This window comes from Capsella rubella, unplaced genomic scaffold (assembly GCF_000375325.1).
Source record: "Capsella rubella cultivar Monte Gargano unplaced genomic scaffold, Caprub1_0 scaffold_1, whole genome shotgun sequence".
Taxonomy (NCBI): domain Eukaryota; kingdom Viridiplantae; phylum Streptophyta; class Magnoliopsida; order Brassicales; family Brassicaceae; genus Capsella; species Capsella rubella.
In genome coordinates, this window is record NW_006238923.1 from 6,620,361 (window position 1) to 6,636,757 (window position 16,397).

The following is a 16,397-nucleotide window of genomic DNA, read 5'->3' on the forward strand; positions in this document are numbered from 1 at the left end:
CCGTGTTTTTAGTTGTATCAAAACTCAATATATGATTATTTACTCGCTTTTTTGTTATTTTATTAAATTTATTATACAAATATATGATTCACCGTAGTTTACTGCTGCAAAAAATTAAAAATGTAACATATTCTATTCCGTTAAAAGTTATATATATGTAATTATTTCCCCCGCGCTATAGCGCGGGTCCGAACCTAGTTGATTTTGAAAATTTAAACACTATGCATCGAATTTATACTGTAACAATGTTACTAATCAAGAATTTATGTTCGTGAATATCATACTACTACTTTTTTTATTTGTACTCCTCACCAATATAGATTTCTTTTAGTAATCATATAAATTTATAGGGAAATAAAAGAGCATCAGGTGGGGCCCACATAGTTTCTTCCCCAACTCGCTTCCCCGAGAAGGAACTCTTTTACTGCTAACCCTTCCTTCCCACTCTCCTCCTCCGCCTTCTTTATCTCCCTCCACCGTCTCAGATTCGACTCTCTCCTTCTCTGCTTTTTCTAAATTGATTTATTTCTTTATTCTCTCTTCTCGAGGAGTCTTTGATTTGACCGGAACATTGTTCCGGCAGCTTTAACACAATACCTCACTCTCTGGTTTCTTCTCCGTCGTTATCTTAACGCCGTTAAAAAATATATTTAAAGTTGCAAGTGACACCGGAATTCTAATCGCTGTACCCAGAGAAGCCCTAAAAGCACTGTCGATTTCTCTGCTCAATCTTCCTCTGCTTTATTTTATATATATATATCGCGTGCATTGTACAGTAGGAAGTAGCAGTCCTTTTGCATGACCTTATTTTTCAGGTAACATTTCGAATCCTTCCTAGCGGACCATATCTTCTCCTCACTCTCGGCCTCTGTGATTTGTTCATTCCCCTCAATTTTTGTGGTTTGTTTTCTAGGTCGTTTTAGCTGAGTTTCATTACTAGGATTTTGTTACATTTTGAGTTTTTGGAGAAATTTCTTAGGGCATCTATTGTGGATAACGAATTCTGGAATTTATGATCTCTGAATATTCGGTTGTTCCTTGTAGATAAACAAGATGAGCTACAATACAAGTATAAACGTTTCTCATGATGCTGTGGCTGTTAAACCCGAGCGCGGCAATATGCTTCAGAGCCATGGTTCCAAAGAACATCCTCTTCCTCAAGATTCTGAAGAAAATAGAGGATCTATCGGTGGTCAGAGTAGCACTAGTGTCGTTGATCAGGTCCGGTCGCCAGCTGATGATGCTGGTGTCACTTCTTCATCCACCATATGTCCAGCTCCTGTTTGTCGGCAGTTCTGGAAAGCTGGAACCTATACTGATGAATTGAGTTCAAAGTCTCAGCAGCCAAGTATGCTATATTTTCTAGTCATAATTTATCAATTACTCTTTTGCTTGGATGACTTGATCATCTTTGTCACTATCGGTTACAGTATTTTGCTTATGGGTTTTCACATATGTTTCGCAGATGGCAGAAACTATCTTCATGTGCACCCTATGTTTCTTCACTCCAATGCTACTTCACATAAATGGGCTTTTGGTGGTATGCTTCAATAATCATCATTTTCCCTTTTTTGTATCTGGCTAACCAAACATTATTCAAGCGTTTTAACAAGACTTATTTGGTTCTCTCTACCTGCAGCTGTTGCAGAACTTCTTGACAATGCTGTTGATGAGGTGCGTCCTTTCTCTTGAAAAACTGCTTGATAAATGTTTTAACCTGACTACCTGCTTGTTCATTCCTGCAAATAATTTGAATAATACTCTTCACTCTTTTGAACCTTTTTTTCTATCTACATATCTTAATGTCCTGACTTAATCAAAATTGTTTTGAGTTTTGAATCTTTAAATTCTTGAATAATATTATCCTTGATAGAAAACTTCTCCCTTCTGGGACCCGAGCGCTTCACTTTCTGACTCCATTCTGTCATTTTTTCAATTAAGGTGGAAGTGCGCCCTAAATATTTGTAGATATAGTTCTGGATGATAATTTATTAATATGTTTTCTCCTCTGTATCTTCATTACCCTATAGATCCAAAATGGGGCCACTTTTGTCATTGTAGATAAAATAACAAATCCAAGGGATGGCACAACAGCATTGCTAATTCAAGGTATTTTTGCATTGAATTTTTTGGATTAAGTCCCGTGCCAATTCACAAGGGGGAGTATGCAAAAGAAAGACTTTCTAATCATCTCTGCATAAAACTTTTAGATGATGGAGGTGGGATGGATCCTCAGGCAATGCGGCATTGTATGGGTTTTGGCTTCTCAGATAAAAAGGCGGATTCAGCCATTGGAAGATGTATGAATATTTCTCTTGATGCTCTAAACTATTTATCTTTAGTTATGATTCCGCAACACATATCTCTAATTATCATTCTGCATCACATAACACATAAGATTAGTTAAGATTTTGAAGCTCAGATTGTTAAATATGATTCTGCATCTTATCCTACGTTATGATTCTGTAGATGGAAATGGTTTCAAGACCAGCACAATGAGACTTGGGGCAGATGTCATCGTTTTCAGTCGCCATTTAAAGAACCAGTGAGTGGTCATTGTTGGTTATCTATGCGCCAATGTTCTAACAATTTTCACCCAGTGTTCTACCAGTTTTCCATCCAATTATTTGCTTTCTAAACAAAAGAATGTGCTAAATTGTTTTCTATGTCATCTGAACAGAACATGGACACAAAGTATTGGGCTCCTTTCCTATACTTACCTGACACGTACTGGCCATGATAGAATAGTTGTTCCCATTGTGAGTCTCCCTCTCTCACACATATAAATGTACCTTAGTTTTCTGTAATTTAACTGTGTTGCCTTGTGAATATTCAGTTGGATTACGAGTTTAAAACATCAGCTGGCGAGTTCAGGTCATTACAAGACCGAGAACATTTTAAATCCAGTCTCTCCATTCTACTAGAATGGTCTCCATTTTCAACTGAAGCAGAACTTTTGCAGCAGGTAAGGCCAATTTTCTTCTTTAATTTTCTCCATGCAACCCATGTTGTCTACAACCTGCTTATTTACTGGTTATTTCATTTGAAAATTTTTGGGGCATTTCATGAGTGTGATATTCCATGTCATTGGTACATTTCGTAAAAGCTTTGGAGGAGCCTTAAGTTCTGTATATAATAATTTGATCTTAATCGTGAGCCATCCATGACTGTTCTCCATTTCCATAATTCTGTATTTCTTGGATATTGTCGCCTAAGGTAGTTCACCAAAAAAAGATACGAATGAATGAATGCTTATATAAGAGTAGAGCAGTTCAAAGGAGACTTTAGTTTGCCCTTAAATGAAGCTCCTTCATGTTGGTCTGTTCTCTATTTGTGTTTGCCCATTTAATTAAGTTTTTCCATTTATCTGAATGTCACCAAGTTCCTCTCTTTAGTGACATTTTATTCTCTTTTCCTTGTATCAGTTTGGCGACGTTGGACAACATGGGACAAAGGTTATTATCTATAATATGTGGCTCAACAGTGATGCTAAATTGGAATTAGACTTTGATTCGGCTGCAGAGGTGTATATTCTTGATCTTTCCTATTTCTGATCTTCTCTTCGTTCCTAAGTATTATCATTTAATTGAGATCTTGTTCATTCCTTTTTTTTTTTTTGTAGGATATTCTCATTGAAGGAAACATAAAAAAAACTGGATCTAAGATTGTGAATGATCATATTGCAAGCCGATATTCTTACTCTCTTCGTGTAAGCTTCTATTTCTTTTGGTCAATAATGTTTAGGAACTGTTTATACTTATGTTCATGTGCAAGTGGTAACATAACATGGAATTATACTTGTATTTGTGAATGTACTCATGAATACTCTTGGGAAATACATAGTACACATAGACACAGATAATAAAATGCTGCAGACAGCTGTATATTCGAAAAATACTTGTGCAACTGTATACTAAGATTAGATATCTGGCATGCAACTGAACTACTTTCTGCTGCTACAGGTTTACCTATCCATATTATACTTGCGGATTCCTGAGACTTTCAAGATCCTTTTGCGAGGTAAGGTTGTCGAGCATCATAACGTTGCTGATGATCTCATGCATCCGCAGTACATCTTGTATAAGCCTCACGCTGCTGGATCTGAAGAGGTGATAAAATATCTGGAGGCTTTTGTTTTTTCTTCTTTTAAAAACTTCTTAGTTTTTTTCTTTAATTATGATTTGAATGTTGGTGGTAAATGAGCAGGCTTTAGTTGTAACGACGATTGGATTTCTGAAAGAAGCTCCCAAAATAAATCTTCATGGGTTCTGCGTTTATCACAAAAACCGTCTTATTATGGTGAGTTTTGAAATGTTAAATATGTTTGTTCACATTCTGTAAAAGGATTCTCATAGACTGGGATTTTCGTTAATATTATGTTGCTGGACCTCTCTACACCGATGGTGGCGCGCAGATTTAAATGTGTTTTAGAAAATTAAATATTCTTAACATATTTAAATTCATAATTTGCCTCAGAAGTTTTCTTACCCCAGCTAAACAACTCAGTATCTTTGTCAAATTTCTATTACAAATTCTATACATACTCTTGTTTGTTACTGTGACCTTGTTTGATTTTCTTTTGTTCCTTACAGCCATTTTGGGAGGTCATAAGCTATTCAAGCAGTCGAGGAAGAGGGGTTGTTGGTAAAAAACTGCAAAATCGATCAATTGATAAAACAATAGATTTTTTTGATGGGTGAATTTATGTTAAGTTGTATGCTGTTTGCAGGTGTTCTAGAAGCTAATTTTGTTGAGCCAACCCATAACAAGCAGGATTTTGAGAAAACTGTTCTTCTTCAGAAGCTTGAAAACCGTTTGAAGGAAATGACAGTGGAGTATTGGTAATTTCTCTAAACCTCGTCTTTTTGGTTACTGTTGTGTTGCTAGGTTTATATATTCCTTCGCCAAAGTAGATAATACAGAGTTTTCCTAGTGTGTGATAGAAGACCACATAAGATATATTGTTCTCTTGCTGAGCATGGGGATATCAGTCCTCTGATTTGCCTCTAAAAGTCCCCCTATTACCTCTGTACTGGCCTTGTATCAATTTCCATCGTTTCTTACTATTTCAATTGATTGGAAATCTTTAATAGGAGCTGTCATTGTGTCTTGATTGGGTATCAAGTAAATAAGAAGCCTCGTCTTCAGATACCTCAAAATGTTCGACCTGCCGGTAGACAAGCAGTAAGTCCTCCTCCAGGCTTCAAAGCAGTTTTTCCGCAAGGAAATTTGACGTCTCTCCCTAGAGTTTCAGCTGAGCCAGGTAAATCTTACTAAAACTTGAACTGCGATGTAAGTGGGATCATAGTTTGTCTTTGACTAGAACAAAACTAGATTTCTAATGTCGGACTTGCCCGGTCTGACCTGGATTGGTTCAGGGTTATGCCCACATTAAGAATCATTGAATTTATAGTGCTGCAAATACTCTATATATCGACTGCAACTTTCAGTTAGTTATTCTCCGTACTTAAGAATTAGAACAAAATAATCAATATCTTACTGAACAAAATAATCAATATCTTACTGAACAAAAAAATATCTTACAGAAATACTGATACACTTTTTCCAAACATACAAGTGTTTCTGCTATTATTGTGATGATGTGGAAGGAAGAGTTAATTTCACACAACCATTTGTTGGACATCGTTTTGTACTGTATATCTCCCTTCACATTTTTTCTGAATTCTCTCTGATGAAGACTTTTGATGGTTTCATTATTATCACAGTGCTATTGGAGAAGAGGAAAGAACATCCTGATGCTATTGCAAGCGCAGTGTCAAAAAGAAAGGTTGGGAATGATGGCTTTACTGTCCCGGGGCAGGATCGGGTTGAACAGGTACCTCAAAATATGTGTCTTCTCTTACATTTACTGATGAACATGTTTAACCCCATGACTTTTCTTAATACCTAGATGCTGAATACAAAATTGCGGATATTCCTGACTAGAATTTCATCTGAGCTCTGTTTGAGATTAATATGATATTTCTGTTATGTGATATCGCATGCACATGTCCCCACATAGAAAACATGATAGTAACTTTTGTTTGAAACTGCATATACCCATTTCGTTTCTCTAACATCATTGGCTTTTCACATGATCTGAAGTTTATACGTGGATCTGCAAGTCAGTCACAAGATATTGAAATTGTCAAGTTGATGGAAAAAAACAAGAAGCTTCGAGCAAAGTAAGATAAATTATGTAATATATATTTGCCAATTTGCGCGTTTGTTTGTGATTTCTGCCAGAAAATTTATTATACTTCTTATACTCAGATGTCTGGATCACAAGGTGCGAAGTCAGAACCTTGAAATCAAGGTACATCCTTCTGACATTAGCAACCCTTTTTTAATACTTGTTTCTTTCATTTGCTTTGGTGGTTTTGACTCACCGTTGTTCCTGCCTAATCCCAACCTCCTCGAAAGATTGCCAAAAACGATAATGATTTTGTGGTGATACAATCTGCGCAGGCCATGAATCTAAGGAGTGAGCTGGAGAAAGCTAAAAGCGAGTATGAAAGGCTAATGGTAGAGCTACAAGATTTGGGTTTGGTGAAGGGGGAGCACAGAAGAAATGTAGATACCTAGAAATATTCTCTGCACTTGAAAACACTATTTTTGGCTGGTCATATCCAGCTTTTAGGTTTGAAAACTAGAGATCTTTAGCTAATCTCTCTAGTAATCTACTAATGAGTTGCCTAGGACAAGGCAACAAAATGTGAAATAACAGGGTTCGTGTTTATGAAATCAAATACCCTTTTTTGTCTAGAAAATTCACCAAAAGTCAATGGAAAATATTGAAATTTCTAAACAAATGACAATGATGGCTTGTCGTTGTGTACCTGTGTCACCCTCGGAGAATAATATAAATAGAGTTTTGGTATTTAGTTTCTTCTAAACGGTTACAACATAGTGACAATCATCACTGATAATTACATTATATTATCTATATATCATTGGATTGCAAATTCCCTAATCCAACCATTGAGCCATTAATTATTCAAAACCCGACGTTAACTGTTTCCACAATCGTGTTATAGCAAATCCCAGCATTTATTTAATTTTTAATTTAACATAACTATAAAGTCTTTGATTTGTTTAGACCATACAGCCAGAATACTAAATCAGGAAATAATCTTAGCTAATTAATACACAAAAGCAAGATATATAATACTTAGTGATAATCCAGCCAAAAGGTAAGTGTAAGTGATAATACGTCACCCCTGATGGCAACAACCACAAAACATAAGTGCATGAAAAGGCCATGAGCCAACGGCTAAGTCACGTGAGAGCGCACAAACATCCACGAGATGAGAGATTTTACCGTTGAGTTGAGCAACGTTAAAGGCATAGGAATCAGATGCTTCAACTACATTCACAATTCCACGTGGAGAAACACGATTCGTTCACACGGTTTTCAGAAAAATGAATGAGAATGTACCTGATTCGCGCGCCACTTTGTCGGCATGCTTTAAGTGACTCTTAACCATTGGATCTCGATCGCGCCAGAAAAGGGAAAGGTCAACTTGGTCATTCAAGCAAATTAATTATAAATATATATAAAAAATTAATTAGTGACGCAAAAAATGCGCTGGAAAATACTCAAAAAGACTCTCTGATTGTCTGAAGAAAAGAATTAAGAAACCGATTCGCTTCATTTTTTTTACCATCAACGATTCTGATTTGTTTTCCCGAGAAAACTTAGGAGAGAAAGAGAAAAAGAGAACAAGGCAGAGACATCCAGAAAAAGGAAAAAAGGTTTCTTCGCCGTCTGAGTGGGAAAGATGGCGGAGGATTTCTCTAGAGCGGTGGACGATGGGATTAAACTCTCCAAACGGATTTATTTCGGGAAAGACCGAGCCGTCGCAGCTCCGAGACCACCTGCGCCCATGGAGAGGTCTTCCACGACGCAGCCTTACCTTCCTACGGCCCCCATGGTTTACGCCGTCATACCCGACCCGGGAATTGTGGATAACCCGGATTTACCTAGCTATCAGCCTCACGTGCACGGTAGGTGCGACCCACCGGCTTTGATTCCTTTGCAGATGAATTCAATTGAGCTCGATGTTGATTGCTATCTCGATACGGCTCTTGTTACCGTCACCGGATCCTGGCGGGTTCACTGCGTTATGGGAAGTAAGAGATGTGATTGCCGTATCGCTATTCCCATGGGGGAACAGGTCTGTGTTTTTGTTCCTTCATTTTTTCCGGGAAAATTTAGATTTTTTTTTTTTTTTTTTTTTTGTAATTACATTAGTTCACTAATAACCTATTAGGGTTACGTCTCTCGAATTTGAAGATACGATTTGGAATTGGGTTTTTTTTAAGGGTTCGCTGATATCTCTTGTTCTGTATTTTTCTTTTCTGATGTCCTTTTGTTTTCACTTTTTTTTTGTTTATCGAGCATTGATCTCTTTTTCTCTGATGGTTCTCATACTAATACAGTAACCCTGTATGGATAACAGGGTTCAATTCTAGGTGTTGAGGTTGAGATTCCTAGAAAATCTTACACTACTCAGTTGATCACAGCTGAAGATGGAAATGAATTTGAGAAAACGGCACAACCTGAGACTGGAGGCTTCTTGAAACCAAACATTTTCACTCTTACAATACCACAGGTGAAGTGCAAGTTTCCAATTTGATTTTTTTGTTTGTGGTATTTTGTGTATGTGTGTTTTTGGCCTCTTCTCTGATTATATTCTCCCATCTATTTTCAGGTCGATGGAGGTACCAACCTCTCTATCAAGATGTCTTGGTCTCAGAAGTTGACGTATAATGAAGGGCAGTTTTTTCTTGATATTCCTTTCAACTTTCCTGAGTATGTGACTCCTGCGGTAAAGAAAATCTCCAAGAGAGAAAAGATTTATTTGAGTGTTAATGCTGGTACTGGAACAGAAGTTCTCTGCAAAGGATGCAGTCATCAACTAAAGGTCTGCTTTTATTGACTGCTCCACAATATTTCAGGTTTTTTTTTCTTTTGGTTCTATTCTGTAACTCTTATTCCTTTTATCTATTACAGGAGAAATTGCGGAGTGCAGGGAAATTAAGGTTTGCATATGAAGCAGACGTTTTAAAGTGGTCAAACTCGGACTTTAGCTTTTCTTATACGGTATGAGTTCTCCCTAGTGCTTTGAATCTCTGTTGCTGCTTCAACGTCGCATAGGCCCTAGACCTCTGGACTTGCATTGAATGTTGTAAAGAGTGCTTATCCTTTAATTTTTTTCGACCAAACGTAGGCCTCTTCAAGTAATATAGTTGGTGGACTTTTCCTTCAATCTGCTCCTGTTCAAGATGTTGATCAGAGAGACATATTTTCTTTCTATCTTTTTCCAGGAAAGCAGCAAAAAACTAAGGTTTGATTTTGAACACTCTTTTTTTTATATGCAATAAATGTTATTTGCATTATAATTGTAAGTTTCTTTTTGTCAACTTCAGGCATTAAAGCGGGAGGTAGTATTTGTTGTTGACATAAGTAAAAGCATGATTGGAAAACCTCTTGAGGACGTAAAAAATGCGATATCCACAGCTCTATCTAAGCTGAATCCGGGAGATTCCTTCAATATTATCACTTTCAGCGATGATACTTCTCTGTTTTCAACTTCCATGGAGTTGGTCTCTTCAGATGCTGTTGAAAGGGGCATTGAGTGGATGAACAAGAATTTTGTCATAGCAGATGGTACAAACATGCTTCCTCCCCTAGAAAAGGTTTTTCCGCAACTCAGTTGTAGCTTCGTTCAAATTGAGTCCTGAAAATAATTTGGCTAACTTCGTTCAATACTTTCAGGCTGTTGAAATGCTTTCGAATACTCGAGGCTCTATTCCTATGATCTTCTTCGTAACAGATGGGTCTGTTGAAGATGAGAGACATATTTGTGATGTAATGAAGAAACATCTTGCTAGTGCTGGATCAGTATGTCCACGAATACACACTTTTGGATTAGGTAAAACTTATCTACAAGGTTTTGATGTAAAATAACCGCGATTATCTTTATATACCTTTTCAGACGTGGACTCTTTGAAATATTTTCAGGTGTGTTCTGTAACCACTACTTCTTGCAAATGCTTGCAAATCTATCCAGGGGCCAGCACGAATCAGTTTATAATACAGGTGAAACTTTGACCCCGTTTTGGTGAATTAAAGGATTAAGTTGTCATTATCTGTGCTATACTATCTGTAATATAGTCTTCTAAACAAAAGTTTCCTTTATCCAGATCACATCGAGGAACGACTGGACAAATTGTTTACAAAGGCTTTATCCACCGTTCTTGTTAATATAACAATCGAGCCTCTGCAGAATCTAGATGAAGTTGAGGTGTGCCTCTATGCTAAGATTGTTTGCCTGAATTTTTTGGGATTTTTATATTGTTTCCTCCGATTCTATGAAGTATGTCTGTAACACTGAACTGTTACTTGTGGCTACAATAATAGGTTTACCCTTCTAATATTCCGGATCTGACGTCTGCAAATCCATTGATGATATATGGAAGATACAGAGGAAAGTTCCCTGAGAATGTGATAGCCAAAGGACTGCTAGGAGATTTGAGCAGCTTTTCTGTAGACTTGACTGTACAAAGTGCAAAAGACATGCCTCTTGATAAAGTAATATCACCTTCCTTTCATAATAATTCTCAATGGGGTTTTCTTTCGATAAAGACATCCAGGCTTGACATAAAGTGTCATTCCCTAAATATGTTCAGGTATTTGCAAAGAATGTGATTGACTTGCTTACTGCTGAGGCATGGTTCTCTGAAGACAAACAGCTGAAAGAGAAGGTTTGTCTACATTTCACACATCCTCAATTGTCCTTTTCAGGAGTTGCTCCTTCATTTTGCTTTACGTTTTTCTCTCAGATTGCTAAACTAAGCATCCAAACCAGCGTACCATCCGAGTACACTCGAATGATCCAGTTAGAGCACACAGAAGAACTGAAACCCAGTGATATTACCGGAAAGAAAAAGGTATTATGCATATCTAAAGTTATGAACTAAAATCGTTACATTCAACAAAAACCTAGCGATTAATTCTGTTCTAAGAACCAAATCAGACTCATTTAACTCATATATTAACAGACATCAAGCAATGGCGAGAAACAGAAGATGATATCAAGAACGATCCCGCTACAAAGCCTTGGGATAGGCTTTGGTGATCAAACAGCCACGAGAGAGAATGTTCCACCAGGATTTGGCGAACAGAGACTACCAGATGCTGCTGAGAAGTTCGTCAAGGCTGCTTCGAGCTGTTGTGTGTCCTTGTGCAACAAATGTTGCTGCATGTGTTGTGTCCAATGCTGCACTAAGCTCAATGATCAGTGTGTCATTGTTTTCACGCAGCTCTTCACAGCGATTGCTTGCATCGCCTGCTTTGAATGTTGCTCAGCTATATGCTGTGCTGGAGACGACGGGTAGTTATAATATACAAAAAACAAAACCGGTTTTGAGTCCAAGTGTAAAGCTTTTAAAATTTCAAAGTAAGTTTGTACATTTACATACACGTTGCATGTACGGCCTCATCAAATATACAAAGCTTTTATTGTAAAGTTGCTTCAGAGGAGCAAGTGTAAAAAGAAGAGACAAATCCATGTGTTTCCTTCACGATTTACTCGATTTCGTTCTCTTAAAACGTTCCATATATTATATAGAATGCAATTGTGGTGAACCGACATTCAACAAAGTCCACAAAGATGGGATCAAGTGCTAGAAAATGGTGACTTGAAGTGATAAGAAACTGATATCGAGGGGTTTATAGGAACTTGAACCCAAGTCTTTGTATTGCTGGCTTTTTGCTGGCTTCTGGGATTTGTGTTTACTGTGTCTTTAAAAACATGGGACCACTATGATCATCTTTTAACTTCTAAAGCTATTCAAGGAGATAAAAAGATCATTGACAGAAAAAGAAAATTTCTTGGATAAACACACATACATGTGCTCCTATATATGTCTCTGAAATATGAAGGTTTGTTTTCATATTTGTTTAGTTTGACTTAATCTTGTGTGATGTTGGTCCCTCTTTGATCGTGTAACTATCTTTATCTTGTTGATCTACACAGATTTTTAGTTGGGTTCAAAGAAAGCTTAGCGGAAAGAAGCATGAGTCTACATCAGATTCTTGTGAGTATATATTCTTATTATTCTTAGACTAGATGAACAATCTTTGCGAGCATATATTCATATTTTATTTCATTTGTATTTGATGTGTACATAGCTCAAGAATCATTAGGACCTCCTTTGAGTAAAGAAGTCCAAGGTTGGCCTCAAGACGAAGAAACCTTCTTGGCTATTGGAACACTTGGAAACAGTATCTGCCCAAAGGAAGAAGAAGAAACAGAATCTAGCAAAGATCTAACTGCTGTTAATACAGATGTTACAATCGGGAAGAAGAAGTCGCTTTCTTTTCTTCTCAAGAAGATGTTTGTTTGCACAAGTGGCTTCAAAACGCCACCTCCTCTTCTTGATTTGTCTAGAGGAGATTCACTGCCCAATACTCGAATGGAAAAGGTACTTTCATCTACCTACATACACATATGACCAATATTATGCAATCACGAGCAAAATGAAATTTATAGATTCTGTATTTGTGTTCAGATGCTTAGGACAATACTCAACAAGAAGATACATCCACAACGTTCAAATTCCATTGCAAAGAAGTACTTGGAGAATAATCATAAGATTATAGATGAAGCTCGTTCAAGCATTGAAGCCAACAAATGGGTCAAGACTGATTCTGAATGTGAGATTTTCTAAACATATGCATTTTGGTTTTATTCAGGTCACGAAAACAGATCATACATGTGATGATGTAATTAACCAAGTGTATATGTCATGGCTGGCTTCATTGCAGTATTTTAGTTAGGTCAAAAGCATATAATAAAACATCATAAAAGACAGATTAAAATGCAGAAAGATGATCAAAAGTGTAAGGATTTTAAAAATAGAAACATAAAATAAGTAGAAAGAGGTGTAAAACAAGAGTAATGGGATAGGAGAGCTTAATTCAATTTCTTTGATGATTACAGATATTGTCTTGGAGATGTAGATATCAACCAACTAAGCTAAATGGACCTGATTGATAGTCATGGTAATTATAGAATGTAACTAGAACCAGAGTTTTTTTTTTTCTTTCTTACTAAACAGTTGAACTAAAGTAGGAAATATGATTAAGTGATTGAAAGACAAATAATCAAAAATCTCTTATGTTTCAGGTATCAGATGAGTAAGGGTGTGAATGTTCTCAAGTGTTCAACAATATGAAAAATAATAACATATGGAGATGGGTCATCATGAATTATCTCTCTGATAGTCATCGTTTACAGATGTATATTTTTACTTGCCAAATTTCCAACTTTTCAGTTTTTGTTGTTACTCATCTATCATTATACGAATTTGTTTTTTTTTTTTTCAGATTTTTATGTTTTGAAGAAATCTGTTAGCATGTGTAACTACAAATATTTTTCGTATCAATAAAAAAATAATCAGTTTTACTTGTATTCATATTTATCTAAAATAAGTCCATGAAAATGATGTAAGCGAACTCAAATGCAAAATAAAATAAAATGGGGTTGATTTTGTAACATTTACAAAGTTTAAGGGGTTTTAAGTATTTGTATTCTAAAAGTGATTTCGGGTCGGATCGCGTCTGAGCAAACTTGACAGAACAGAGTCGTCAAAACTAAACAAAAACGATCCATAGATCTCAAAATCTCTCTCTATCTTTATCTCTTTCCCCGTGCAAATTAGGGTTCTTTGATTCTCCATTGTAGCGGTAGATCACCGAGGAGAAAAAAGGGGAGTTGGGGAATTGGAAACTGAGAAGTCAAAAAGGCAAATGCGATTGGAGATTGTAGAGTTGTAGAGTTCCAATGTCTTGGGCTGCTCCTGATGATATCTTCTTCTCCACTTCTCTAGCTGCTTACTTAGACAGTAATCTCTTTTCCTTCTTTTTTCTCTTTCTTTACTGATTTACCGGCGATGAAATCTGTGAAAACAAAGGACCTCGATTTTGATCCCAAATGGTTGATAAAGATGTTAGCTTTCTTCTACTGATTCTCTTTTATGTCTTGTTTTGTTTGCAGAGAAACTTCTTGTGCTGCTCCGTGATGGTAGGAAACTGATGGGTCTACTTCGTTCCTTTGATCAATTTGGTACCTTTCTTTGTCTTTCTCTTTTGTACTGAAACTCCAAAATCTCTGAATTGATTTATCTCAAGTTTTTTCATTTTCTTGAAGCCAATGCTGTGTTAGAAGAAGCTTATGAAAGAGTCATCGTGGGTAATCTCTACTGTGATATTCCCTTGGGTCTTTACATTATCCGTGGCGAAAATGTTGTCTTGATTGGTGAACTGGTATAGCTTTTACTAAACAAATCAATTCCTCTTGCATTTTACAATGAAAGTTTCTGCTCTCTCTTTTTTAAAAATGATTTTGCCAATTGAGTCGGGGGTTTTTTTTTTTTTGTGATCTTAGGACGTTGAAAAAGAAGAGCTTCCTGCTCAAATGATTCAGGTTTCAGAAGCAGAAATCAAAAGGGTTAGTGCAGTATCTATTTACTGATTGCTTTAGCTTTGAAGTTTGTTTGATTTGGGAGCTTCTTGCACGAATGGATCCTCAGCTTGGTTGCTTGTGTTTGGTGTTTTTGGGATGTACTGACTCCTCAGTTACACTCTTCTGTATAATCAGGCTCAGAAAGCAGAGAAAGAAGAAATGCTTCTAAAGGGTACTATGCGGAAAAGAATGGAGTTCCTTGATCTCGATTAGGGCATTTATGTGTGTTGCAGCATTGTAGAAACTAGAAAAGCTGAAGATGGGGAATATAGAAGATCCTTAAATTATAAGTCAAATGTTAGTTGGTATGTGTTTGTGTGAATGACATTTGATGAATCCTCAGAGCGTAGTCTCTACAGATCCTCTGTGTATGGAGTGAAATTATTGCGGTATGGAATGAAATTGTTGTGGAACTTGAGCCTGTTCTTTACTGACCATTATTTGATCAATCACATTTCAGAAAAACCAAAGGTACAGAGTTCAAAAATGAACTCAAAAGTACAATTACAACCTTGTATGATTCTTAAACATGAAAGGATTTGAAGTAACAATCGACATAGTATCTTCTTATAGTAGTTACCAAAAACCATTGAGCCATTAATTAAGGCCTCTCTCTAAGACCTTTCACTCTGGGTAAGATAGCATTGTGATCAGTGACTCGTGTTGAGGAAATTGCGACAAGAGGTCAGACCGTTTCGCAAGCTCAAAGTCCTCAAACTGGAAAGCGGGAGAGCATGTGCACCCAACAAGAGAGAAATGGTTCTCAATGTCTCTAGGCTCGGCCTTAAGCAGAGTCCCATCTTGAGAAAAAGAAACATCCTTTGTAGGAAACGAACCAAACCAGACGTTTGGAGGGACCGTGTACTGAGGCTTCTGATCACCTTCTATCAAGTCAGGACCAAGACATGTGAATTTCAACTTTCCATCATCGTAAAGTTCCACTACCTGATCAAGACATAAAGAAGAAGCCATATTGAAGAACATTGATTATATTGTTCTTCTCATTCTACGGTTTTGTTGACTGTTAATGGCAAGAGATTCAACTTACAGTAAGGGGTTCACCCAAATAGAAGTGCCAGGTTTCAGCCATTGGTATGCGATGAAGACGAGAAACACTCCCAGATGGAAGCAAGAAGTAGATGCTTGTGCTCACTGCTCTGTCAACCTTAACTGCAGAGATTCAGAAAAGGCGAAAAGGATCAAACTTGTGAGATGATCTGCAATAACCTAACAAGGAAATTATACATAAATAAAAATTTGGATCAAAATTTGAGCATTGTTGATTCGATTATTGAATTTCAAGCAAATCACAAACCAAGCATACTATACTCTATCAGAACAGGAACCACATAAGAATTTTATGTAAGCCATGAGTTATGGATTTAAGCCGCTACAACTAATCTTCTTCAGCTAATCCAATAGTGAGATACACAACAAAATCTAAATCTCCGATCAGATTTCAAAGGATCTTACCGCTGAAATCTCAAAATGCGAATATGGGGAACTAATGATTACACAATATGAATAAGATTTTAAATCAAAGGAAGCGATGAATGCAAATAAACGAGAAAGAGAGAATTACAGGTTGGAGGGAGCTGAGAGGTGGAGAGGAGAACAGAAGAATCTCTGAAAGTTTCAGAGAAAAAGCCTCCCTCTTGGTGAGCCCTGAGGTTGAGCTTTCCGACGATTTCTGAAGACTTCACCATCTCCGATCTCAGACAGTCACTCACTAACTGATCTCTGTCGAGTCTCAAGCTTGGGTTCAGGTTTGTTAATTTCTCTTTTTGTTGTAGTCTCACTCTGCCTCCCAAAATTGACTATTCTAAACTTTTCTCTACACAAGACCACAGCTTTCATTATTAT

General features: G+C 36.9%; 5 protein-coding genes across 5 annotated transcripts; 4 read left to right on the top strand and 1 right to left on the bottom strand.

The window, feature by feature from the left end:
- Positions 1-429: 429 nt before the first annotated feature.
- LOC17900405 (protein MICRORCHIDIA 6) lies at positions 430-6,780 on the top strand. Its single transcript, XM_006306900.2, has 20 exons — positions 430-815; positions 1,045-1,348; positions 1,466-1,540; positions 1,640-1,674; positions 2,031-2,109; positions 2,211-2,300; positions 2,470-2,545; positions 2,681-2,759; positions 2,837-2,965; positions 3,426-3,524; positions 3,623-3,709; positions 3,963-4,109; positions 4,207-4,299; positions 4,593-4,644; positions 4,730-4,841; positions 5,094-5,263; positions 5,727-5,836; positions 6,106-6,185; positions 6,274-6,316; positions 6,469-6,780. The coding sequence occupies exons 2-20, from the start codon at positions 1,054-1,056 to the stop codon at positions 6,583-6,585; spliced, it is 1,968 nt and encodes a 655-aa protein (XP_006306962.1). The 5' UTR covers positions 430-815; positions 1,045-1,053; the 3' UTR covers positions 6,586-6,780.
- An 833-nt stretch (positions 6,781-7,613) lies between these two features.
- On the top strand, positions 7,614-11,596 carry LOC17900841 (inter alpha-trypsin inhibitor, heavy chain 4). Its single transcript, XM_023789604.1, has 13 exons — positions 7,614-8,177; positions 8,463-8,615; positions 8,715-8,927; positions 9,017-9,106; positions 9,234-9,350; positions 9,433-9,702; positions 9,782-9,938; positions 10,028-10,105; positions 10,210-10,310; positions 10,427-10,597; positions 10,696-10,770; positions 10,849-10,956; positions 11,068-11,596. The coding sequence occupies exons 1-13, from the start codon at positions 7,782-7,784 to the stop codon at positions 11,401-11,403; spliced, it is 2,265 nt and encodes a 754-aa protein (XP_023645372.1). The 5' UTR covers positions 7,614-7,781; the 3' UTR covers positions 11,404-11,596.
- Positions 11,597-11,793: 197 nt separating this feature from the next.
- On the top strand, positions 11,794-13,046 carry LOC17897221. Its single transcript, XM_023777111.1, has 5 exons — positions 11,794-11,950; positions 12,045-12,105; positions 12,200-12,492; positions 12,580-12,724; positions 13,011-13,046. The coding sequence occupies exons 1-5, from the start codon at positions 11,945-11,947 to the stop codon at positions 13,028-13,030; spliced, it is 525 nt and encodes a 174-aa protein (XP_023632879.1). The 5' UTR covers positions 11,794-11,944; the 3' UTR covers positions 13,031-13,046.
- A 596-nt stretch (positions 13,047-13,642) lies between these two features.
- LOC17899903 (sm-like protein LSM1A) lies at positions 13,643-14,950 on the top strand. The gene is made up of 5 exons (XM_006303370.2): positions 13,643-13,914; positions 14,067-14,135; positions 14,220-14,335; positions 14,457-14,519; positions 14,670-14,950. Exons 1-5 carry the CDS (start codon positions 13,854-13,856, stop codon positions 14,745-14,747), a joined length of 387 nt encoding a protein of 128 aa, XP_006303432.1. The 5' UTR covers positions 13,643-13,853; the 3' UTR covers positions 14,748-14,950.
- Positions 14,951-14,971: 21 nt separating this feature from the next.
- On the bottom strand, positions 14,972-16,358 carry LOC17897293. Its single transcript, XM_006304166.2, has 3 exons — positions 16,117-16,358; positions 15,583-15,704; positions 14,972-15,479 (listed from the first exon to the last, which is right to left on the bottom strand). The coding sequence occupies exons 1-3, from the start codon at positions 16,238-16,240 to the stop codon at positions 15,159-15,161; spliced, it is 567 nt and encodes a 188-aa protein (XP_006304228.1). The 5' UTR covers positions 16,241-16,358; the 3' UTR covers positions 14,972-15,158.
- Positions 16,359-16,397: the final 39 nt, after the last annotated feature.